This window comes from Sardina pilchardus, chromosome 2 (assembly GCF_963854185.1).
Source record: "Sardina pilchardus chromosome 2, fSarPil1.1, whole genome shotgun sequence".
Classification (NCBI taxonomy): Eukaryota; Metazoa; Chordata; class Actinopteri; order Clupeiformes; family Clupeidae; genus Sardina; species Sardina pilchardus.
The window spans coordinates 28507554-28533169 of record NC_084995.1 but is presented as its reverse complement, the minus strand read 5'-3'; the positions used below and the strand labels follow the sequence as shown (position 1 = coordinate 28533169).

The 25616-nt window shown below is 43.7% G+C and overlaps 2 protein-coding genes across 2 annotated transcripts in view; both read left to right on the top strand.

The window, feature by feature from the left end:
- Nucleotides 1-113: 113 nt before the first annotated feature.
- On the top strand, nucleotides 114-6570 carry LOC134099016 (collagen alpha-1(IX) chain-like). The gene is made up of 11 exons (XM_062551689.1): nucleotides 114-312; nucleotides 1226-1282; nucleotides 3972-4061; nucleotides 4315-4359; nucleotides 4521-4565; nucleotides 4704-4766; nucleotides 5037-5090; nucleotides 5179-5205; nucleotides 5320-5391; nucleotides 5715-5785; nucleotides 6552-6570. The coding sequence occupies exons 1-11, from the start codon at nucleotides 244-246 to the stop codon at nucleotides 6568-6570; spliced, it is 612 nt and encodes a 203-aa protein (XP_062407673.1). The 5' UTR covers nucleotides 114-243.
- A 1028-nt stretch (nucleotides 6571-7598) lies between these two features.
- Nucleotides 7599-25616, top strand: part of LOC134068820 (collagen alpha-5(IV) chain-like) — a 21732-nt gene continuing 3714 nt past the window's right edge. Inside the window, exons 1-33 of the mRNA XM_062524602.1 lie at nucleotides 7599-7628; nucleotides 7730-7777; nucleotides 8085-8159; nucleotides 8938-8982; nucleotides 9434-9496; nucleotides 10402-10446; nucleotides 10822-10875; nucleotides 11066-11107; nucleotides 11416-11500; nucleotides 12546-12581; nucleotides 12759-12935; nucleotides 13095-13187; nucleotides 13537-13650; nucleotides 14005-14075; nucleotides 14865-15059; nucleotides 15251-15419; nucleotides 16025-16117; nucleotides 16326-16525; nucleotides 16755-16905; nucleotides 18034-18150; nucleotides 18731-18895; nucleotides 19104-19190; nucleotides 19343-19474; nucleotides 19873-19971; nucleotides 20217-20306; nucleotides 20806-20942; nucleotides 21835-21955; nucleotides 22880-22960; nucleotides 23320-23418; nucleotides 23731-23778; nucleotides 24060-24251; nucleotides 24539-24669; nucleotides 24985-25057. Coding sequence (XP_062380586.1) covers nucleotides 12818-12935; nucleotides 13095-13187; nucleotides 13537-13650; nucleotides 14005-14075; nucleotides 14865-15059; nucleotides 15251-15419; nucleotides 16025-16117; nucleotides 16326-16525; nucleotides 16755-16905; nucleotides 18034-18150; nucleotides 18731-18895; nucleotides 19104-19190; nucleotides 19343-19474; nucleotides 19873-19971; nucleotides 20217-20306; nucleotides 20806-20942; nucleotides 21835-21955; nucleotides 22880-22960; nucleotides 23320-23418; nucleotides 23731-23778; nucleotides 24060-24251; nucleotides 24539-24669; nucleotides 24985-25057 — 2776 coding nt within the window. The 5' untranslated portion in view covers nucleotides 7599-7628; nucleotides 7730-7777; nucleotides 8085-8159; ... (6 more) ...; nucleotides 12546-12581; nucleotides 12759-12817. The remainder of the gene's footprint in view (nucleotides 7629-7729; nucleotides 7778-8084; nucleotides 8160-8937; nucleotides 8983-9433; nucleotides 9497-10401; nucleotides 10447-10821; nucleotides 10876-11065; nucleotides 11108-11415; nucleotides 11501-12545; nucleotides 12582-12758; nucleotides 12936-13094; nucleotides 13188-13536; nucleotides 13651-14004; nucleotides 14076-14864; nucleotides 15060-15250; nucleotides 15420-16024; nucleotides 16118-16325; nucleotides 16526-16754; nucleotides 16906-18033; nucleotides 18151-18730; nucleotides 18896-19103; nucleotides 19191-19342; nucleotides 19475-19872; nucleotides 19972-20216; nucleotides 20307-20805; nucleotides 20943-21834; nucleotides 21956-22879; nucleotides 22961-23319; nucleotides 23419-23730; nucleotides 23779-24059; nucleotides 24252-24538; nucleotides 24670-24984; nucleotides 25058-25616) is intronic.

Here is a 25616-nt window from a genome sequence, read left to right as displayed (position 1 = left end):
GAATGGGGTGGTGCTATTTTTTTTCTTAGCAGGCCCCAGGTTAACGCACGCAACTAGGTTATGTTCAGACGCGGATGCTTCTCAAACACCTGCCTTCCAGCTAAGATTACTGATCTGCACGACAAATGAGAATAGTCACGCTGGGACCATATACCGATGCCTTCAAGTTTAGCATGAGTCCGTTGTAATTGCAGAGAAGAGTGTGTGCAGCGGACCAGTAAAATCCCGCGCAGGACTTACAATATGAAGTCTGCGTTGGTGCTGCTCGTGCTGCTGAGCATCGCGATGCTCTGGCGAAGTGAGGCAAATGAGGTAAGACAGCTTCTAATACTCATGCAACGCTACAGGATGCCTTCTGAAGAAAGCAGCACTTCTCACGTTATAGTTGTAAAGGAACTTTATGCCTGGTTGACTCTATGCGTTCAAGTGACACTGGAAAAAAAGAAACTTTGAATGCAAGTTTGAAGTGTGTGTTACACATGTATATCAAGAAAGTGAGCTCATTCATTGTGTATTTGAATCACGTTTTATTATCATTATCACATAGCCTTGTAGTCATCTGGTGTGGGATCTCCTCAATTATTAACTTTGGACATTTTTTTTTATTGTTAAACGGGCACGGTCCAAAGCGTGGTATTCATCATTTCGAACAGCTTAGCTGTATCTCCAGCAAGTTCAACTCATTTCAGTTGCTGCGCCTGCGCTAACATGGGAAGTTGGCCTACTACAGATGTTTTACAGTATTGCTTTGATAGCCTTTCATGGCTTCATGTGTTAGTCAGAGTTTGATTGTGTTAGTGTTCGGATGTAGTGTATGTGTAACAACATTACGTTATGGAGCCCTAGATGTTTGTTCTAGACGAGTGCATTAGTATACATCCTGTGTTTAGTCTGATCAGTCCACATGCGCAAAGTGTGAACTTGAGTCTAGAGCAGGAAGACATTTCAGTAGGCTATGTATCATTTAATGAAGCCAAATTATCTTTTATACAAGATGGAAATCTAATAATTATAAACTCAGTATCATCTTTTTATCTGTCCTAATCAGACCATCTTTCCAATGGGAACCCCATATTGTTTTGTGCCAAAGGCATACTTTCCCAGGCAAATAAATCCCTTTGTTTTTGCCAGGGCCAGACATAGTGACAGATAACAGCTGATGTTTTCTGCTTTTCTCAGACATTTGAGATGTAGTTACTAGAGTGCTCTCACCTCTGTTTTGCAGTGTGCAGGCAAGTGCAGGGGGAAGTCAAAATGTGACTGTCGATCCAAAGGCAGCAAGGTAAGTGATGTTAAAAAGTTGGAAAGGTAGAAGCTTACTCTTGAGTTATTCCTTACATTTAAACACAGGACAGTGTTTTAGTAAATTAAAATGATAGCACAATTGGGTAAAATGAACACATAAATTTGTAAAAACGAGTGCATCCAATCTCTTTATCTTTATGTGTATATCTTTCAATACTGAAATGAACTTGCCAGACATAGCATTGTTGATGTCATGATGTAGGCTAGTTTACCCAATATTGTCAAATGTATAGTTTTAAATAAGTTATCTGTGTGTTCCCCTAATGGGGTTGCTACACATCAGTCCCAAATTTTGATAGCAAATGTCTGGGAGTCACTGAACATACATTGTAATTTTACAATGCCGATGTAATTCAGCAGAAACATTGAAAAGTTTTATATTTGTTTACTGTGTTTCAGATGTTTGAGCTGAAGTAAAATTCCAACCTTTAAAGACAACTTCTAAGGACACCAATTTTCTTTGTGAATGAAGAATGTATCACAAATAAACAAATGTTCTTCCTTAAAATGCAGGGTGCATACGTTTGAACACCCCTACTGTATGTAAAACGTTTGGCAAGGGGTATTTTTCATAAAATCATCTCTCAATGCAAATCAAACCATTAGCTAGGCTAACTGAAATAAAACCATGCCAATCTCTAGGTGTGGTGAAGGGTATGTGATGATGTGGGGCTATTTTAATTCCAAAGGCCAAGGTAACTTTATCAGGATGCGTAGTAACCTGGATCCTGTTGCCCAAATGTATAGTATTTTAAGGAAGAACATGTATTTATTTACGATACATTTGATTACGTAAATTGGTGTCCTTAATGATCATTTTTTAAAATTAAGACATTAAGATCAATTTATCATCAAAAGATGATTTTTTATTCCTCTTTGTAGTCAACTTTAGCATGGGTGCCTAAACTTTTGCGCATGACTGTATAAACAACGGCATTGATCAGAACAGTTCTTAGACTTGGAGGAAACCATTATGAATTCCATCTCACGCAATTAAAACAAATGTGTTGAAAACAACACAACTTACATTGTTTTTAAAACAACTCTGTGTCAAGACAGGGGCAACAGAGTTTGTGTTGTTTCCAACAGAGTTTTTGTTGTTTCCAATTGAGTTTGCGTTGTTTCCAACACATTGGTTTTAGCAGTTTTTCCAAGGACCCAACACTGTGCTCTGCCATCATGATGATCACATGATCAGCTGCATTACCCCCCACCAGGGGCAGCATATAAGCAACTCAGTGAATCACCACTATACCTCCGTGTGTGTGTGTGTCTGTGTGTGTGTGTGTGTGTGTGTGTGTGTGTGCGTGCGCACGCGCATGTGTGTGTGTGTGTGTGTGCATTTGTTTGTACGCTAGCATGTACAGTATGTGAGTGTGTATGTGTGCATTTATTGTAATCACCAAAATATGCAAAAAAGGGTTCTTTTATCCAACAAACTACTCCCACAAGAGTGCTATGTGGATGTAAAGAGATTTGCTACAAACAATGTTTATCTCTTCTCCTCTTCATTCAAACGTGCAAAGCAAACGTTTGTATACAGACATGCGATATCAGACTCCATCAAGCTGTGTGTATAAACCTGGCATTAGGTGTTTAGGTCTTCAACTGATGCACTTCTGAACTGTATTAAACAAACTGCATTTGAGGAGCACTATACCTGATGTCTGCCAGTTTCATGTTTCAGATTTTTAAAAGATCTTTAAGACCTACGAGGGAACATTTGGTGTCTAATGTCCTAGGTCGTACATGGATTGGAATGTAAGGCATAAAATAGTCATTATTTCAGGGCTACATTTGACTTTTTTCAGTGCTGTGTGCAATTTGAAGTGCTAATGGTTGTACTGATTGCTCTTCTAGTATTCATTGTAGGAGGTACCATGTATCATATGGAGCCAAAGTGTGCGGCACTTTCTTGCCTTTTAAAGGTAATGCCTCTGGCTAGGACCTCGCTAAAAATCAGTTGGTCTGCGTTACTAGTACCTCATAGGAGGTACCAAGTGTACATATATCCAAGTGTATTTTGGCAAGCCTCATCAGGAAAAAGTGTGAAAATGATTTTATTCAGTGTGGTTGAAAGCATTGATTTTGAATGATTAGGACTGCATCCACACAACAAGGAAGGTAATGGCATGCATCTCACCTTAGGGAAGAGGGCTGGACTTTCAAATTGTTTTTAAATGGTTATTGTGCATCACAGCGAATGGTTCACTGGGCTCAGTCGGTCGCCTACTACAAACTGCCAGCTTGGGAGGGGCTGGAGGAGAGAGCGTTTCACTTTTCAGCTCTATGGAGTGTGTGCACCGTTGAGGCCACCTAGTGGCCTCTTTGTAAAAACATGGACAAGGACGGGATGTGCACCTACATGATCCCTCCATGTGGTGGCAGCAGCAACCACAGGCAGTGGGATTGAGCTTGGCCTTTGTAAAAAACATATGCAATGGCTGTTACTGTTGTTAGTGATATCAATGTATACATATTGCCAAAAGTATTCGCTCACTTGCCTTGACTCACATTATGAACTTCAGTCACATCCCATTCGGGTTTAATATGACGTCGGTCCACTCTTTGCAGCTATGAGAGCTAATAGTGTTCATCTTCAAAAATCAAATGCATGCATACTCTAGATAATGATGCACAACCTCTATCTTTCACTCTCTTCCCAGGGGGACAAAGGGTCCAAGGGTCTAACAGGGCGACTGGGCGAGGTCGGCCTGACTGGCCGTGAAGGCAATCGGGGAGAAGAGGGTCCAGAGGTAACTTATACACCCATCACACACACTCTCTCTCTCTCACACACACACACACACATACACACACACACACACACACACGTCATACAATATATCCTTATTCAGTCTTATTCAGGGTCTCGTTAGAGTCGGAACTGACGTCTGACACTTCAGCTTTTGAGTGGTGTAGAATTCAGCATAGCACAGACCAGACCAGCAGCCATGTTAATGAGATGAACAATTCTTCACTCACTTCCCTCTTCCTCTCATGGCGCAGGGATCCCAGGGCCCTCCTGGGAGAGCTGGAGAAAAAGGAGACCGGGTGACTTTTTTTTAATATATATATATACAGTATATAATGTCATTCAGACACATTCTGTACAGTTGATGAACACTTGACATTGCATTTCAGTGTATTTTGCAGTAATGTGTCAGTGCCTCATCCCAAACTGAGATGAGATATTGACCTGCCTCTCCTCACAGGGTGAGGTCGGACCAACGGGTTTCCAAGGAGCTCCAGGGTTGCCAGTAAGACGCCTGAACCTTTTGTCTCTCCCTCGTTCTCAACATATCTCTCCACTTGAGGGCCTCATGTCCTTACTCTGTCTCTTGTATGTTTCTCCCTCCCTATCTTCCTACTTCTTTGTATTGTGCATATGACTCTAGGGTATACCAGGGGTTCAGGGACCGCCGGGACTACTAGGGAAGACAGGCTGCAATGGGACAGAGGTGTGACATCTGTTATTGGCCTTACAAAATTATAGAAAGTCTCTCTCTCTCTCTCTCTCTCTCTCTCTCTCTCTCTCTCTCTCTCTCTCTCGCTCTCTCTCTCTCTTTCTCTCACCCACCTACACACACACACACACACACACACACACACACAGTAAACACCAACACACAATGTCCCTAGACTAATTATATAAAAATAAGCAGAGGATTGTGGACTTTCCCCATGTAAGATGATGGGGAATATGGTAACTCACCATGATCTTTCCACAGGGTGAAAATGGACAACCAGGCGCACCAGGACTGCAAGGCCCCCCAGGGAAGCGTGTAGGGAATCTCCATTTCCTCGTTTGATATTCATTCGTTTCTTATTCATACTCTGGGGTGGCCTCTCTAATCTATACTTGTCTCACAGGGAGCACCTGGTTCAGCTGGCCTAAAGGTACAGTATGGCTCTTACCATCTCAGATTCAGAACATGTCCAGTGTTAACATGGACATGTATATTTTCATGTCTTTGTGGACTCCCTGTCAAATGTATCTGCTTTTGCTAACAGGGTGAATCTCAGCCAAATTCATCGCCAGTTCTTATTAAAGGACAGAGAGGGCCTCCAGGACCTGATGGATTGGTACATTTCTCTCTCTCTCTCTCTCTCTCTCTCTCTCTCTCTCTCTCTCTCTCTCTCTCTCTCTCTCTCTCTCTCACACCACACACACACACACACACACACACACACACACACACACACACACACACACACACACACACACACACACACACACACACACACACACACACACACACACACACACACACACACACACACTATTTTTCACTTTCTCTAAAAATGCATATCAGACATAAAAGAGATTGTGTGTGTGTGTGTGTGTGTGTGTGTGTGTGTGGGAGAGTGTGTTGTGTGAGCACGTTGTTTTTTTTTTGCCTGTGTAGTCATGTCTCTCTCTTGTCCTCAGCCAGGGGATAATGGTGACCATGGGGATCCTGGATCTCCAGGCAGGAACGTGAGTGTGCCAGCTGGGTTTGAACTGGGTTAGGGTATACTTTTCCTACTGTATACTCACTCACTCACTCACTCACTCACTCACTCACTCACTCACTCACTCACATTTATTGATATTTATTGTTGTCTGTGCTTAAATGTTCAATGTGGCTCCATTGAGTGCAAGACAAATTCCCCTCGGGCCAATAAAGGTTTCATTCACTAAAGAGCTATCAGTTCACATCCATTGTCTGCTCACCAATTGATCCATTCTGCAAAACTAACCCTCCATTACACCAAACCTCTGACAACCTTGCCTCAAAACAGTTGTTCCTGTGCTCAAAACCAAACCGTGTCTTCAGATCATTCACAGAGCAGTCAAAATGAAAACACTACTGCAGGCATTACACACTACATCAAAAACACAGTGTTCAGGACAGGGCATACAGTATACTGTAGCTCCAGGAGAAATTCTCAGTGTTTACAATTACAGCTAATGCATTTTGCATGTAAAAAACAAAAACAACGCAAAAACATTTCATTACTCAGTGGATTCAACATTTACTATGAACAACTGTATTTTACATTACAGTCTACCACCCACAGCACACTCTAATGCCTCCCTGAGAGTTTCTGTCCAGTTCATTGTTGATACGAACCTACACTGTTCAGCAACCTGTTTGCACTCTGAACTAGCTTATATTGGAGAGAGTTTTACAAAAATAGTCTATGAGATCTGCAAATTGTTTTAGATGTGAAAACTGTTAAACTGTTTATGGTTGTGCCAGAGGAGTGATCGAAGAGTGAGGTAACAGAGCATTTGGTTCAATGGGGTTTAGTGATTTAGCATACAGCAAGTATACAACAAGTAACCAGTATAATGCATTTGGACAGGATGGACAGGATGTCTTTTATAATGCAGTTGTATACTCAATTCCAAAGAAAATATACATCCATGCCATTTACAGTTTTTCTCAGTTGCTTTGGGGCATTTCTGAAATCATCGGTTGCACATAAGTAAGAGCGTCGCTAGAAACACTATCTACAAGCTGCAGCACACAGTGCATTATCTGCAAAAGAGTGTAACTTGGTCTCAAAATCAAATATTTATTCCAATCAATATGTGAGTTCCATCAGAATGAAAAGTTCCTGTGTCACTGTTATGAACAACATATAAATAGTGAAAATGCTTAGCCATGTTGTCAATATAACAGTTTACTCTGGAAGCATTTTATTATGAAAATGCATACAGCATTTTTTTGATATAGAAGTTTTGAGAATGTAATCCTTATCTGAACAGATTGACTGAGAAAAACTGTAATATTAATGCCATCAGCGCCACCATTTGTGGTGTTCAAACCGCACTCCTCTGTCTGATGTCGTATAAGCCTGCCCATGCCAAATAAGTGGTTGTGATTGGTTTTGGGGTTTTTGGTGATTCAGAAATCAGCTTGAATTACAGTAAATGGGAAGATCACCTGACAGACCTGCAAAGCAAATTCAAATCTGCTCACAGATTCGTCTGGGTGCACCAAAGCCACTAACAAACACTGTATTCAACACAACAATGTTACTGAGCCATTTTTATTGTATGGTTTACATAAAATGAAACACACATGTAATTATGTAGTTAATGTTCTACAAATGTATCACAGAATGGACAGAATGCAACTATCACAAACCTATCTTACATTTCATTCAATGTAAAATGGACTTCATCCCTAAACTGTTTGACATAGCATGAATGACCTAATTTTTTTTTCATTAAAAAAAGCAAACTGTGCCATATGAATATGTAATCTCAAAGGCGCCACTCTCTCTTTCCACAGGGAACATCAGGGCTCCCTGGCAGGCCAGGACAGAAGGTGAACGTTCAATAAGTATACAGTATATGCAATAAATTGATGATGATAATAATAATAATAATAATGTGTGTGTGTGTGTGTGTGTGTGTGTGTGTGAACAGGGTTCTGAGGGAAGCAGTCCAAGTCTTCCTGGACCTCGTGGTGACAAGGTTGGGTCTCGCTTCATTCTCTCTGTCGGCCCCTCTTACTGGATGTTTCCTCAAAGCTAGTGCTCTCTCACGACCGCACCAGTTCCCGTGTAGCAGATGTAGTGTGTACTGTGTTAAAGGAAACAGTAGGGGTATACTATAATGAAATGTGTGTTGTCACTGTAACATTCGTTTGATCATTAACTGTACCTTACAATGTGCATTAATTTGTATGTGGTTTGGCTGTGGTATATTGCTGTGTCAAAGTCTATTGTGTTGTCTGCCAGATCTTCACTGCTCTTTGCTGCATGCTAATCCTGTGTGTTAGGGACGCAGAGGGCCCCAGGGCGCTCCTGGACCCAAGGGCTCCCTTCAGTTTGTCAGAAAACCACCGGATGTGAAGGTAACTGTGAACCAGCAGTCCACTCAGGGAATTAATATCCAATAGAAGGATTGACTTCAGTTAGGATATGTTATTACTGTATGAGCATGCAATTCCTCCCCTAGAGAAAAATATATTGTATACTAAATGTTGTGATGTTATTCACAGAGTTAGTTGTAAAACAGTTTTGCTATATTTATGTTTATATTGGAAAGAGTGAGTAAGTACCACACGTTTTTAAGACGTGATGGGATCTATGAACATTAAAACACATATGTCAATGTTTCTTGACAGTTATAAATGACATGCATAGGCTACTGCATCCCATTGCAATATCTTTACCTGACTACACATGCTGTGTAGGTGATCTGTATTGTGATGAAATATTGTCATGTCTCGGCAGTCCTCCACACCTGCATGAGTGTAACTGATAATGGTAACTTTGTTACCATTAGGCCATTGACTAAATTGACATTGTTTTTATTATTGCTTATTATTCCATAGTTATTGTTATTATATAATTGATTGAATTACTTTATTGTTTAATTACTATTATCCTATTAAGTCATTGTTTTTGGATTGCTTATATTGACACCATTTGTTGTTTAAATAACTATTCTCTTTAGTCGACACTATAATCTGATCAACTGCTAAATTTAATTATTGTGTTGTTTTGTTTGTATGTCGCTTTGGACAAAAGTGACTGCTAAGCACCATAACTGTAACTGTGACTGTAACTGTAACTCTGACTGTAGAGTGACTGGAGCTGTAGATCATCATCATCTCTTTGCTTTAACAGGGTGACGCTGGAGACATAGGTGACCAGGGTTGTCTGGGGGACCCTGTGAGTATTTGTCTTAAAGCAACACTAAAGAGTTTTTCGTACCTTAACATACAGTAATGTTTCCAAAATTATTTCAGCAGTTCATCAACTCGTAACAGGGTGAACGGCACTTCTGCTTTCACTTCGCGGCCCTCTATCGGCTATAACCGCACTATGTAACTTTAGGAGGTGGGGTAGTGTATCTGTAGTTCGATGTCGCTTCGATGTCGCAATACATCATACTTTCTTAAAATCATGCAACATATTCTACCTTGTCTGTTATTTGCTGGATAAACAAATAGCGTGTGTGCGACAGAGGAAAAGTGCTTTAGTGTTGCTTTAATGCTAACTGCCTCTACTTCACACAAATGCCTAGTTGTGTAGATAAGACTGTTCATTTGTAGGCTACCTGTGAATGTTGGAATGAGAATGTTGATAGAGGTTGACCGAGTGCTTGTTTTTGACTCTACAGGGGTTGCCAGGGACCTCTTCACTGAAGGGTTACAAAGGGCCGAAAGGTGATATTGGACCAGACGTATGTACCCTTTCATTCTACGCCTTTACCTTTGGGTTACACAGCTGAGATACCAAGTTATAGAACCACTGGTTTGTTAGAGTGTAAAGGTAGTATCTAAGGTACAGTGGTGGGTACTGAACATCTATACTCAAGTATAAATCATTATTAATATCTCTAAGCAATGTTATGCAGTTTCTAAGCTAAAAGATTTTTGTCATATACTGCAAACATCACCTCACCATCCGCTACCTGAATGTGCCCAGAATGCACTGTAAAACAAAAACCACTTGGTCCATCCTGGGCCATAAACACATAGCAAACTGTTTCAGCGAATAATCAATGAGATACACATTTAGGAAAATTTCAATTGCACAGGAGGAAGGGGGAGGGAGGGGGAGGGAGTTAGTGAGTTAGCTCTCTGTTTTGTTTGAACACCAACAGAAGTGATGGTACCACAACAGAACGCGTTTAATTAGATAAAGCAGGTTCAGTGGTCCAGTCAGACATTGCCTCAACAAAGAATTGCTTATTATGCCTGGTAGGCTACTCCCACTAATTACCCCTTTCCCCATCTATATTATTCTCAATCCATTCCCTTATCTATCTCAGAGTGGGAAAATGATACTGTACTACCTTAACGTGACCCTCCGATTTACTGTAGTGCAAATTTATGGTGTCTCAGGTGTATGGAAAATATTGTTGAGTAAACAGTAGATTGCTGGCTCAAAACATAGTATTGAGTTAAAGCTTATTAAACTTATTGATAAGTAACTCAATAAAACTCAAATTCATTCATTATGAGTAGAGTCGTAGCACAGGTGTGCCTTACAAGTAGTGCATTACTACCCAACTATACTACCTACAGTATATGAAATGCCGATATGTGCTGTTTGAATAAAACTATTTTGTTTCTGCTCGTGTAGGGAAAACCAGGAAAAGATGGTGACATTGGACTCGGTGGAATATGGGTAAATTGTTGAGTAGACCTATGCTTTTTGAACCTGTCCTCTCACCAATACAATGTAATAGGACATGAATGCCATTCTATGATAGGGTTCAGCAGAAGATGAAGCTCATTTCACCGCACATACAGTAACCTGAGTCTATAGTTTCACCTCTCCAGCTGTGGTACTGTACCTGCTGGCTTTCTCTGGCGGCCCACCTCCTCTCTTAATCTTGTGTTCAGACATCTCTTTCTGTCATAACTTCATGGGCTGTCTAAGTTAATCATGTGGGGTTGTGCTGTAATTTCCTGTTACAGTACGTGCCATGGAGTTTGTTACTGTAATAGATACTGCATAGAATACAATACTTTTGATTTATTTCAAACTGTCATTTTATAGGGACCGAAAGGAGAGCCAGGACCTTTTGGATTACAGGGACATGTTGGGCCAAAGGTGAGTGAGTGGTCTGGTGGCATGACTATGCGTACTTGTACTCCACGACTAGGCATATTCATAATCCATGACTCTGCATATTTGTACTCGATGACTATTCGTATTTGTGCCTGTAATGTAAAGCCAGTGTGGGCATGTATTAGTCTGTATTGATAACAAATATTATTAATGTCATGCCATTGTTCTGTAGGGACCAAAGGGCGACCGTGGTCTGACTGGAGCTCCTGGTGATGTGAGTAGCTCGCTGATAAAGTTACCTCAGGCTGTCCATAGCAGTTCTAATTACAGAATGTGATGGGCCTGTACTGGTGATGGTATGATGATATAGTTAGTATCAAAGAACACTTATCGTGTCACTGATGATTTTTTTTCTTTTATGTTGACTTGATAACAAACAACAACTGAAGTATCTATGAAAGTTCAATTTACTAGACACTGGACATGATTAATGAATTAGGCTTTTGGTTTCAGTTTAAATGAGTAATTTGTACCAGGGCAATGCTCCTAATCCACATTTACACTGGCTCTTAATCTCCACAGGTGGTGTATGGAGATCATCCCCTCGTCAAAGGTCGGACTGGAGTCCCTGGTTTCCCTGGACAGCCTGGATTACGTGGACCACCAGGTTTAAAGTCAAATTTCTCAGTGATGTACTGTACTGTACATCCGTATGAAACAATATTTCACAAAACAATATTTCTCATCATTGGTTATCATCATTCAAGCAACTTTGTCTTGTTTTCATCCTTTTGCTGGCTTCTTATGAGCAAGTTTAGCCTGTTTCTAGACATCAATGTTCCAAAATGAGAATGGAAATCGAATTATTATCTTACAATTGTGTGACGTCACGCCAAGCACAAAGTTTGTTTTCTGTCACCCCAACTTGCACGGTGAAGTGCAGAGTTACAGTAACACACTAGCCACCAAGTGTGTAGGCCTATACCACTTGCACAGTGTGGGTGATCGATAGTCTCAATGGAGAATCAATTATGCAAGGGTATAATAAGGCTTTGTAGGTCCAACACCGAACCATAAATCTTGCTAACTCTATGCTTATTTCAGTTTTGCACCGCTGACTTCAAAAGCATAGTGGCAGCGCATGAAAGCATAGCGGGTTCCTAAGGTAGCAGAGGCTGGATGCCAGCCGAACTAGCCCCTCCCACAACATTTGAGGTCAGGAAGTTCAATCGGGACTAGTTGCGTTGTGATGCTGCTGTGGAGTGACTATGCCCAAACCAGAAATGTTCCGACCAATCAAATTGTCTGGGCGGGCTTTGTACTGGGGGGTGATGGAAGAGTGAAGCTGTGACCTGTAAATATGAATGCACTGTCTTTAACTGGACTGCTTAAAACTGGCTGCGCAGCAGTAGATCGATAGTGTTAGCTTAGCAAAGGGTACAGACCAGACATCCTCTTCAGAGACGAATCTCAGTGAACATCTTGTAGAACATTCAGACATCAAAAACTAGAATAACGTGGACATTTGTACACATGCCAGGAATGAGCACAGATAAGAGCGCATGCTGTGCTTTAACAAAACCTACCTGGTACAGAGGCACTGGCTTTAGCACAGAATGGATCAGCCTGCAGCCAGTAGCGTTCTTTCATCTTCTTTTCATTTCATTCTTTTCATTGCATTCAAACACATTTATGTGTTGTTTCTTCCGTAGGTCTGGATGGTTTTCCTGGACCAAAAGGACTACAGGGTAACTACAGTACAAACTGATTGCTGAAGAGAGTTTCATGTTTGCTTTTGCTTCTACTCGTGTATTCATAGAAACTTGTACCTTCAATATATCCACAAAAACGCACATATGCGCACACACACACATGCACGCACGCACGCGCCTAAGCATGAACGCTGACTGACTGTTTATCTGTAGGTAGGGCATCTTCCTTCATTGGTCGACAAGGGCCTCCCGGACCCAAAGGTGACCCTGGAATGAAGGGAGAGAGGGGTGAACCTGGACGCATCCACTATGGAAAAGAGGGTTGTCCCGGCTCTCCAGGACCTCCGGGCCCTCCTGGTGACCCCGGCCCTCCAGGGCCACTTGATCCAGGTCTGATGTAGCCCTGTGCAAAGCACAGAGCCTCTGTTAAATAGAATAGAAAACCATTCAAGCTCAAGTAATGTAGGCAAACAAAGCATACAGACAGAATATGCACAGAAATACTATTCAGTCAACGTGTCTAACATGCTGTACCTTCTCCTATGTCAGATCCTAATTGTGCTCGTGTGGGTATCCCTGGCTTTCCTGGACATAAAGGCTTACCTGGTCTTCCTGGACCTGATGGGCGATCAGGTTCACAAGGTTAAGATGCCACTTAGCATCACAAAAGAAGCTACATAGCTACATGCTCATTTTCTACATGTAATACTGAATTGACTGGGTGCATGTAGGACCCTTCTCAGAAATGAGTCCTTACCCTGTATACATCATCATAAGGTGTGAGTATACTGTGTGTGTACACTATACTCTATGTATGCACACAAAGAACGTTTCAAGTGCTTCCTTGAAAATCTAAGGGTTGTGACAGGACCTGCCCGACCGTAAAAGATAATAATGTGATTTTGCATAGACAGAAATGTAGAGGCTTTAGCTTTAGAAACAACATCATAATGGACTTTGAGAATTTTTGTTTTTGTGCACCACACCACAGGTGATAAGGGTGAACCTTGCGACAGGTGTCGAGATCCTTGTAGAAGGTGCGACAATGTTGAACCACCAGGACCACCAGGACCTGTAGGTCCTCCTGGACTGCCTGGTCCCGATGGTAATGTCTATCAGAGGAGCTCTTTCATTCTAGCATACAATCACACTCTCCCGATTAAAATCACAAGATACAGTAAAGCATAGACAAAACTTAAATTACCATGGGTTATTTGGTGACTAACTTGGAATGTTTTGTGGAAAGCCAGTTATAATATTTTCCCATGTACAGTAGATAGTAGATGATACATGGTCTTATGAGGGATAGATACTGTAAACTCATCTGCCGATGGTCAGTTGATTGTTTTCAGTTTGCCAGTTATGGAGAACAATACATCAGATGTAATAACACTTTATCTTGACCTACATACATTGTAACAGCAGAGCCATTTGTGTGCTGTGACCACTGTGTTTGCAGGTGTGCCAGGGTCACCTGGAGCCAAAGGAGACTATGGTTATAGAGGCCCTCCTGGTCCCCCTGGCTTACCGGTACAGTATCATTGATCTCTAAGCCTCTGGCGCTTGTGATAGCCAAGTTCCACAATTAAATACAGGAAGATATGTTAGAATAGAATAGAATATATACTTTTTTGATCCCGTGAGGTAAATTCGTTTCTCTGCATTTAACCCAATTTAACCGAATTAGTGAACACACACAGCACACAGTGAACACACAGTGAGGTGAATTACACATTAACACGGAGCAGTGAGCTGCCTGCCCAACCAGCGGCACTCGGGGAGCAGTGAGGAGTTACATGTAGGTGCCTTGCTCAAGGGCACTTCTGCCACGGACTGGTCGGGGATCGAACCGGCAACCCTCCGGTCACAAGGCCGAAACCCTAACCAGTAGGCCACGGCTGCCCCTATGTTGACTAGCCTCGCGAGCCATCCACGTACTTCCGGCCAAGGATTGCCTCCACTACGAGTCTGGCCGTGCTCCTCTGTGGAGCATTCTGCTCGGTAGAATTGTAACAGAACGCCCCCCCTCCAGAAAGCAGCCAATAAACGAAGAGACGGGTTGGTGGGGGCGAAAGGGGGAGGGCGCTCGTGACGATGACGTTAAACGCCTGCGCTATGTTGTTATGAGTAACTATCGCCGATTGGGTGAGAGCTGTCCAATCAATTCAAACCAGAACTGGGCGTTACTTCCCGCTTCCTGCAAGCGCTTCAGAGCAAAGAAATTCCAGACCATAATACGAAATGAAATGGTAGTATTATGGGATGGTTAGGACCAGGCTATATGTTGACATGAACTTGAGCTTCTTTGGTTGATTTCAGGGTTCACATGGTCCCCCAGGCAGACCAGGATCCCCTGGGCTCAAAGGCGATGGGGGAGGCTATGACTTTGTAGGTGTAAAAGGGGACAAAGGCTCCCCTGGCTTTCCAGGCCTCCCCGGGAGAAATGGGTTGTCTGGTGCCCTAGGACGTCCAGGTCGCAAAGGTCCACCAGGCCCAAAGGGTGACTCTGCACTCGTAAGTGCTGGCAAAACATGTCACTTGTAGTTGCACCAATTACAGAAGTGCTATAGAGCTGTTTGTATGCTTTCACAACCGTTTTAACTTTCACACACTTGAATTAAACGGCTTGAGATGCATTTTAAAGATGAACTATGCACGTTTTTTTTTTTTTTTAGCTTAATTTGCCTTCTTTGTGTTGACTGCAGTCTTGTGTGAATTTGAGAGGGGATCGAGGCCCGCGTGGGTTCCCGGGCCAAGCAGGACCTCCGGGGCCGGCTGGACCTGCAGGCCTGCTGGGGTACGGAGCACCTGGCTACACTGGGCCAAAGGGCAACGCCGGTGTGCAGGGTTTAAGAGGACCTCCAGGCAGCCCAGGTGAGAAAGGGCAGCTAAGTGCACACACTCACACCTAAGAACAACACACACACACACACACACACACACACACACACACACACACACAGCGTGTTTAGCACATGCAGCAGTGCCAAGCCAAGGTGTGCCAAACCAATTTGCATTTCCATTACAACTTTGACTGTGCTGTACCGCGCTGTGCCACGCTCAGTTTGGCCCTCTCCTGACAAGCGGGGTCAAACTGCGAGGTGGCACGAGGACACTGGGAAAGCCAATGCTTCTGCTCACACTCATGTACAAGCAGAGAGCACAAACATACACTAACACATGCCTAAGTATTTGAACAGACACACATTGATAGTCCGCTAGACAAAAGCCCTTTATGTACAGTATGCTTTCATACATGAATGTGCCAAGTGCTTTCACCATTGTAGCATGTAACAAGCAGGAGCATCAGGTTTGAAATGCAGTTAATTAATGCACTGTTTAACTTTACAGGATTGGACAACTTCTTTTTTTCCTCTCATATTTGTTTATGAGATGTTCACGTGCACAAAAAGTGTTGTATGCATATGCATAATTCTGGGCATGTATTGCTGTATACTAAGTGCCCCGTTAACCTGCAGGTCAGAAGGGGGACTCCAGCACACGGTTCCCTGTGGTAGGAGACCGCGGACCGCCAGGAAGACCGGGCTCTCCAGGCTCCTCAGGGCCCCCAGGTCAGCTCCCAAGGCGTCGTAGATGCAGAGAGTAGGGAGTAGAGAGATTCCTTATTCCTGGATAAGGATAATACGTTCTTAAGGATGATAAATTCTTCACAAAATGATTGTACAGTAGATGTTTTGTCATATTTGGTTCAATATAGTCACATATGTATTTACAGTTTATAGTCATCCATGTCTATGTGATTGGCATTATTAATGATAGGTTACCAAGGCCCAGGCGGCCCAGCAGGACGACCTGGTCTTCCTGGGGTGAAGGGAGAGCCTGGCTCCGTTCAGTCTGTATACCCAGGATTACCTGGACCCAAGGGCAACAAGGGCCAGCCGGGGCTGACTGGTCCCAGCGGGATTGGACCCCCCGGCCGATCAGGAGCTCCTGGGCGTCCTGGAGCAGAAGGAGAGAAGGTCTGAGCGCCACCTCACTGCCAACACACGAGGTTGCCATTTAGAGGAGAGGCCTTGGAACACTGGAACGGGAATTAAATAAAATAATGTTTTTGCTCAGAACGAACCGCAATGAAAATCATTCTGTTTTCATCCCCTGACTGTGACTGGTTGTAAGCTTATTTAGAATGGGATGAAATAGCATGGTACTGTAGTCCTCTCTATCATGACTCTATTATTGCATCCACAGGGTGATGCAGGATATGGGGGTCCAGGACCAGCTGGGCCTCCAGGCCCCACGGGGGCAGCAGGGGACCCAGGGCCACATGGAGACGGTGGGCCACCAGGCAGTCCAGGAAGTCAGGGCATCCCAGGCTTCCCTGGAGAAACTGGACCCAAAGGTACACCTGTGCCCCCCTGCTGTGTGGCCACACACAAACACAGTGCAACCACATGCACATATCCAAGCTAACACACACACGCACACACACACACACACACACACACACTGAAACACATGGTCTGAAGCATATGGATCAAGTGCATTTAAGGTGTCCAGTCCACTTTCGCAACTTTTTGATGGAGGAGTAAGTGATGAAATGTCAGGCGTGTGGTTCAAAGGGCTGTTCTTATGTTTCTTGAATAGTTATGGGTGTTTTGGATTTAACGTTCATTACTGTAAACCAGTGAGAGAGACATCTGTCATTCCCATGCCTGGCTCAATGATGCCAACTACTCCATGTGTGTATGTCTGTTCCTAGTGTGCGTCTGCTCCTAGCGTATGTGTGTGTGTGTGTGTGTGTGTGTGTGTGTGTACACTACCCTTTGATGGGCAAAATGCAGAGGATACATTTCCTACAGAACAAAATTAAATATAACTCTCAACTAATTTAACTTAAGGCCCACACTCTGTCTTTCTCTCTCTGTCACACTCAGGAAATCCAGAGTTCTCACAAGAGCACAATTTGAATTTGCTCAGCGAGTCATTGGTAATCACATCTGTGTGTCTTATATAGCTCGGGCCAGAGGCGAGCTAAACAGTTGACAAAGTTTGGAATCAGTCAGTAAACATTGATCGTAGTGTTATCCAATTACTTGCAGTGTTATCCAATTACAGTGACATTTTCAAATGCATGCTTGGTGCCACCCCTCGATTTTGGACCATTTTCATTGCTCATAGCTGGACTCTAAATCTTTTTTAGATTTGGGTCTGGATTTCCAGGCTAACTCAGTGTCACAACAGGGTCAATATTGTAACAGAGGAGAAGAGACAAGTTGGAGGGTTTAGAAACAAATTTGCACATTTATTTCACAACTCTCAACATCACAGCTCACATCTCCTCTCACTAGACTGCAGAACAGATCTAGAGGCCATTTTTTTATCCCGAACAGACACGCCTTGCGCCAGGTGTATCCCAGGTCCAAATATGGACGTCAGCATCTGAGGGAAATTAAACTTATTTCTTATTATTTCCTTTTCTTTGTCTCTCTTTCTCTCATTCTCCTCCATCGGTCTGTCTCTAACCCAGGGGATAATGGTGTGAGGGGTGCCCCAGGTGCGGAGGGCTCCCCTGGGGCCTGCTCTGGACGTGGACCACCGGGGCTACCTGGCCCACCTGGACATCCTGGGCCCCCCGGCCACCCAGGTGACCGACTGTGTTCATTCACACATGACAATGTACCCATCTATTAATACGTTGCAGTCACCTGACCACCATGGATAACTGGCAGGCAAGAAACGCTGCCGGCGAACCACAGCTTGATAAGTAGTTTATCCAATCGCACAACAACAGTCTGGCATGTTGTTTTCACCTCAGAACACCAACTTTAAAATAGTAAAACTGGTGAGATCCTTGATGAGTTGACTGGGTTTCGTTGCTGGAGAATGACGTTCTTGCCTGCCGGCCAGTAGTGGTGACGTCACATGCTAAGTATGAGCATGGCCCTTTCTGTCGTAGCTGTTATCGTGTTCCACAGTGCCCTGTGTCTCTGTTCTTTTAATGGTTTGCCTCTCAGTGATTCTCAGTTCTTGAATTTGCCCTTGGGGATCAATAAAGTATCTATCTATCTATCTATCTACTGTATCTATCTATCTATCTATCTATCTATCTATCTATCTATCAGTGCTAGCAGAATGTTCTATCAGACGATGGATACACAATGAAATAACGTGCACACACACACACACACAAACATTTATGCATACACACACTTTTGTGTTCTCAGGGTCCCCTGGTGAGAAGGGGTCTTGGGGAGCCATAGGTCGTCCTGGGTTTGGTCTGCCAGGCGTCCCTGGACCCCCTGGTGTACCGGGCATCCCTTCATCAGGATCGCCAGGCCCCGACGGATCAAAAGGACGTCCAGGGAGAGAGGGGATTCCTGGTGCCAAAGGTGTTGATTTTGCAATGCTTAACATACTGGTACTGTCTTTACAGTGGGAACAGAAACTTTGTATTTACTTGCTTTTATTTATGAAAGCTTCTAGCAGTTGCATCTAGTCCCAGTGCAATGCTTCCATTCAGTCAACACAAACACTTGAGCGCTGTATTTTTGCATGGCATTACGTTATTTCTGCTGACCGTGCGTTCCCAAATGACAGGGCTGACTGGAGATCCGGGTCCACCAGGGATAGGATTTCCGGGGCAGGATGGTATTCCAGGCCCACCAGGACCGCCGGGTCCTAGAGGTCAGATTTGATCTTATATGACGAAAATGCTGTCTGTGTCTCAGGAAATATAATCTTATAAGTGGAGTAAGGCCCAGTATCTCTTGTAGATGTTATGAAGGTTGCTGCCACAACATTCCTGTCCAACGTTCCTCTTTGACGTTCTCGATCAGGTTCTCCAGGGACACCTGGTTCTAAAGGTTACAGGGTTGATGGCCCAAAAGGAGATCAGGGTCCCCCGGGCCCCCCAGGCCTCCCACCGCCGCCTGATCTTCAAGCTCCGAAAGGAGAGCCTGGCCCACCAGGTGAGAACTTGAGCAGCTAAATACAATGGGCTGGATTTCTATGCATGGATCAAAAGCTTTTTTTCTCTGTGGAAATCTCCACTGAAGATCCCATTTAGACCCATACTAGGGATTAGTCCATGTACTGTACAGGAGCTCATGTATGGCCCAGTGTGGTCTCACTGCTGTAAGTCTGACTCAGAACTGTCAGCATGACGTACAGTATGCTTGGCTGTGTCTTGGATGCTGTGGTGTGGCATACTGTAGGTCAATAGTGTAGAAGAGGGTGCGCACACATTTTGAAAAGTAGGTGCTGGACTCAAAAAGCAACAGTAAAAAATGACAAAAAAAAGTCAGCACACTAGAGCTCCAATAAACGTTTTCTTTTTATTCACCACATGTGACGTGGCATACTGTAGGTCCGCCTGGCTCACCAGGTTGCAAAGGCGGCCCTGGACACCCTGGAGGACCTGGCAATGATGGACGAGGTGGACGCCCAGGGCCCCCAGGGCCTCCAGGTCAGTAGGCATTAAAGCAGCGCTACAGTATGTAGCACGCTCCAGATATACTGTACTGTGTGTAATGATTTATATTACAGTTTGGCTGATGAGATAAATACACCTGTGGTTCCCACTACCTGCCCAGGCTACCTGCTCTGTAGTCTTGTGATTGGGGACTCGGTATGGTTTGTAGGTGGTTTGTGCACGAGTTCTCTAGCACCACTCCTTACTGCTGCTGTGATCCGTGTGTGTCATGTGATCAGGGCCTCCTGGTGATCCTGGCAGCGGTCCATGTGGGTTAGAACCTGGACCACAAGGGCCTAAAGGAGAACCAGGATTCAGCGGATTCCCTGGTGAGAGCCTCTCTCCTTCTCTCTTTCTCTCTCCCTCTCTCTCTCTCACACACACACACACACACACACACACACACACAATTTAATTCTGTCACTGACTCATTTACTAATTCACCCACTTATTCATTCACTCACTCACTCACTCACTCACCGACTCACTCTAGAGACACATACAGTATGTGGGCATGCACACACAGTGAACAGCCACACCAATATACAGGTGCATCTAAAAAAATCTGAATATTGTGGAAAAGCTAATTGCCCTGCCCAGACTGGGACTCAGGAAACCTTTGCCAGTATGTTGACTTGGCTGACCTTTGCTTGAAGTATTTCACTTAAAGTGTAATGAATCTTTTCCATGATACTTACATTTCTGAGACCTGACCTGTTAGTGCACAACAATACGAGTGCACATCAGTATAAGTACCTCTGCTTTGTGTCTTGAGTGTGTTCTTTGTTGCCGTGGAGATAAAACGCCCATGTGGGCTCTTGGTCTCAGGTATGACAGGCATGAAGGGGATCCCCGGCTCACCTGGCCCACCTGGTCCCCGTGGTACTGCAGGTTATCTTGGACGGAAGGGGGAGCCGGGAGAGGCCAGAGGAACGTATGGCCCACCTGGACCATACGGACAAAAGGTGAGCACTCTCTGAAGGACAGAGAGCATGTGGTGTCTTTGAATGTGTCTGCACACTGTATGCAGTTACTTTATGCCTACAGTATGTGTAGAAAGACCTGAGGTGCGTTCAAATTCCCAAACGTTTGGATGTTTGCAAACAAGTTTCTGTTTGTCTTGAGCTTTTGGCGAACGTTTACAAACACTCGCAAAGGGTCTGAGGAGGTAGTTCATCGCGAACATACAGTGGAGCTGGATGTGGGCTTGACGAAGGTAACAATACAATTACCGCTACAGTGGAATGTTAACACCAAATCGTTCAAATTGAACTGTTTAATAAAACTTTCACCACAAATGTTCACCAAAGAGCTATTGCTTACAGTAAATGTGTTTGCTTGTGTCTAATGTAGCAAGACAAACAAAGGCTCAAGACATATGACTTAAACTCAGCTGACTTTAAGTCAAAATCATATTTGTGTTAGCTTGGCGATCACCAGACCAAGCTCAATCTTTTAAGATTGAACATCAGTCTGGAGAGTCTAGCAAATTTGGATTTCGCCCGGCAGCTCAGGCTGCATATCTATCTCATATCTGCATATCTATCTCCTCTGTTCCCTGCCAGAACCTTTGGCTCCAATCAGAAACTAGCTAATCCAAAAGACACACCAGGTCGTTTGTCTGATTGGTTGAAGGACTATCCAAGCGCACGGAGTCATTGGAACGATGCCCATTTATCACACCACTTGTGCAGTAGAAACCAAATGCAGCCTCCTCCCCCCATACTAATGTTCAATCTTAAAAGATTGAGCTTATTATGGTGATAGCCAGACTATCTCAGCTTCCCACACCCCACTGAAATGTCCAGAATATACATGTAATACCACTTGAGGAAAAGGCTTTGTGTCCGTGTGTAGGGGGAGCCTGGATCTGGCTGCACGGGTGCAGGCATGAAAGGAGCTAAAGGAGACAAGGGGCCTCCTGGACCACGTGGAACACCTGGGGGCAAAGGATATCCTGGAGAGCCTGGGTTACCAGGTAAGAAATGACTTTCAGTGTCAAACAAAACAAGTCAAGTAAAAGACAATGTTATTGTCATCTCAGCTATTGTGTACAGGTGAACAGAACAGTGTTCCTTGAGTTTTGACACTGATACATGTGGCACACAGAATGTGTATGTTGTAGAATGTTATGATACAGCACAGTTCGCAAGCTGTAGTCCACCTTTCACAACACACATAATAGCACAAAGATAGAATATCTTTAGAATATAGTGAAGAGATTAATCATGAAAGGAACATGCACAACACATAAGAGTAATCTGTAGCTTGCCACTGGCTCCCAATCAAAGTTCAGGATGTCCACAAAATGACTGCAAATCCCCCGCTTCTGAGCACCAGGAATGGTTTGGTTGCTGCTGTCATTGTTGGTCCACTAACCCTCTCTGACTCCGACTGTGTCTGGAGTGTCTTCTTCCTCTTGTCCCCTGCGGGCTCCGGAATAGTGCCAGTCTTGAAATACATTCAGTATCCAGGTAGCATCTCATGGGTAATGCTGGAGCAATATGAGGCCATTTCCCACTGCTAATGGCTGCTACTGCAGCGCCAGTTTTAGTCACTCGTACTGTACGTTTGTGATTCCAGCCACCAACATGTGTAGTCTTTTGTCTTTCCATTGCACAGTATTGTGTGACTTGACACTTGACCGTGTCCGCAGTGACAGGCCCAAAGCATCTTCTCTGCAATTATCCTATTGTAAACCCTCTGGTTAACAGTTTAAAAAGTATATACCGGTAACCAAATCATAACAAAAATAATCATAATAAAAACAGCTGGTTTGTGAGGTAGAAGGAGAAAACAATGGCAACTATCGCCAACTATTGGCTCAAGTGCGCTCACGCCTGATTGGTGTGAGGTCAGCTCGGAACACTCCACTCTGACCTTCGTGTGTGTCCTTCTCTAGGACTCTCTGGCCCACCTGGGAAGCCAGGGTCATCTGGAAGACCCGGCAGGCCAGGGAACAGTGGACCAGCCGGACTAGTTGGTAAGTTGTTCATATGATTGGACAGGTAGGAGAGTGAGATCAGATGACCTCAAAGACTTCTTTCTTACTGACAACAGTTTTGTGATCTAAACATGAAATAGACCATAAATAATGTAAAAATATATTATGCTCAGATCGAACTAAAGCATATGATTTAACCCCTGAATGCAGTACATTTCCATATCAAAGATGTTGGTGCTGTTGCGGCATTTTTATACATACAGTACATTTACACCAAAGCTTTTCACACTTATTTTACTGAAAGCAGTTCTTGAGGGAGGCTTTGGCAATGAACTCCTGTGATTTTTCTAAACAGTTATTGTCCACCCAGACACACCTCACTGTGTTTGTATCCACAGGAGTGGCCGGCCCTCCTGGTTTTGGTGGGCCCAAGGGCATGAGGGGGAATCCTGGGCGTGATGGCATCCCGGGGCGGACAGGCCTCAAAGGAGAGCCAGGTAAAACCACGCTTCCAGCCATGTCATATTCAAGCTTTGTTATATTCTCTTGTATGCTCTACATTTACATGTGCGGTCTGGACAAAACTGGACATTTTTGTTCACAAAAAACTCTCTGTGCTGTGGTGTTTCCAAGACTTTAGCTCAAATGTACAGTAAGCTTGACTAAAATGTAAGCTTGACAAAATATACTGCCCAACAGTGGACCATACTCTTTCCATGCATGATGGAATATATAGTATATATATATAGAAGGAATATATAGTATATATATATAGAAGGATATATACTGCCTTTTCTTTTTTTCACAAGGACGCGGATCTGACATACCTGGCGTAAGAGGACCGCAGGGCAGTCGAGGTGGGTAACAGGTGCACAGGTGTTGCTTCTCAACTTCATCTTAATTACCCCAGCAAAGGCAGCAAAGTTCCTCGAACGTTTCTACTCATAGAAGACCAATTATTACACTACATTGTGTCTGCCCAAAGAATGAGCTTTTTGATCATCACTCTCTTATTTAAAAAAAAAAAAGAAAGTTGGCAAGTACAGACAGAAATAAATGTATGAAATGTATAGAAATTGGTGTCAGTAATAGCAAAAATAGTCTTAGCCTCAGCCTTGCCTTTTGTCTCTTTCCTCAGGACCCAAGGGGGATCAAGGCCCTTATGGGTATTCACAAAGTGGACCCCCTGGACCCATAGGTGATACCGGGTTACCGGGACTTCAAGGACCGCCAGGGCCACCAGGGTCACCAGGGGGAAAAGGAGACGGTGGATGCTGTAGAGATGGCGAGAAAGGAAACCCAGGCTACCCTGGGCCACATGGATCACAGGGTGAGAGGGAGACACGTTTAACTGATCAGGTTCTGTTGTTATGGAAAAAACACCTCGATATCTTCACCATAATCATGACAGCATAATAATCTTTATGGTTCTTCGAGCTTATTGAACGCAACCTTCACATGACAACGTCGTGATTTTTTTGACAGAAAATAGGTAGGGGATGGTACAGGGGAAAAGAATAGGTAAACAGGTAATAATGGATGGTACTTGAACACAAATTGTTCTGCAAGCTGATCTGCTCTGTGTTCGTTCATGACTAAATGTCCCACACACCGCAGGGTACCCTGGGCCTAAAGGGGCTGCTGGGCCTCCAGGTGCAGGAAGTAAAGGACAGAAGGGAGACGCGGGATATCCAGGGCCTGCAGGCCCTAAAGGGGCTCTGGGGAGCTTTGGTGCACACGGACCACCGGTCAGTTTCCCTAACATGGACAGAGTGCATTTAGACTGAATAGGAAATACTATTTACAGTGCATGTCTTCACTTGATTTCATTGAAGTCAGACATCTTTTCTCTGTTGCATGGTGTCAATTCAGGCTTGTGTGTATTTCTTACAGTACGTGTGTAGGTCTTCCAGATGTCATATTGCCATATAGTCTTTTCTATGTCATCCATAACGTCTTCCTCACTGTGTAATTTGGATAGTTACTCTTGCAGTAGAGTGAAATACTGTACTGTATGTCTCCATTTGAGCTCAGATTGGCTAATGAGGTTGTGTGTTCCACAGGGGCCGGGAGGTCCCCAGGGTCCCGCTGGGCCGAGGGGTGATCCTGGATGGCCTGGGTCCCCAGGACAGCCAGGTAATGTCCAGAGGTCACGGGGTCATCGCTCATTTAATTCTAAAAAACAGAACTGCTGACGCCAACCTCAGATTTGTTGGTGTGAGAGTCTGATCATCCATCAATGAACAATGTAGAAGTGAGATATGTTGTATTGTCACCTGGCTGTATGTTAAGGTTGTAATATGGTTAAAAGCTATTTGGCAGACGCCTTTGTTCAAACTGACATATAAATAAAAACAATACAATAATTAATTTCACAGTGAAGAATTGTCAAAAAATTGGTCAAACTACAGTAGGGACAATAGCAATATAAAGAATAAACAACATCAGTTCAAGCAATAACCTATTGAAAATTAACAATGATAATTGTTATGATAATGGTAATGTTCCCAGTAAGACTAGATTTAATATTCCGAAGGCCATACTGAACAGTGCGCTTATACTGTACAAACTGGAATGCATAGCTTACATTTCACATTCAAAACAAATCCAAGGCTACACCATAGTACCGTACGTCCTCTATCTTATATGTTTGATATTACTGAATGAGGTCTCAATCCTTAATCCTGCGTTGCAA

What these genes read in the sequence shown, in the direction of transcription:
- LOC134099016 (XM_062551689.1), top strand. Translation starts at nt 244, where the DNA reads ATGAAGTCTGCGTTGGTGCTGCTCGTGCTGCTGAGCATCGCGATGCTC. An exon ending in GGCGAAGTGAGGCAAATGAG is followed by an intron (nt 313 to 1,225) that starts GTAAGACAGCTT and finishes TCTGTTTTGCAG; the next exon opens with TGTGCAGGCAAGTGCAGGGG. An exon ending in CAGGCTGCAATGGGACAGAG is followed by an intron (nt 4,767 to 5,036) that starts GTGTGACATCTG and finishes ATCTTTCCACAG; the next exon opens with GGTGAAAATGGACAACCAGG.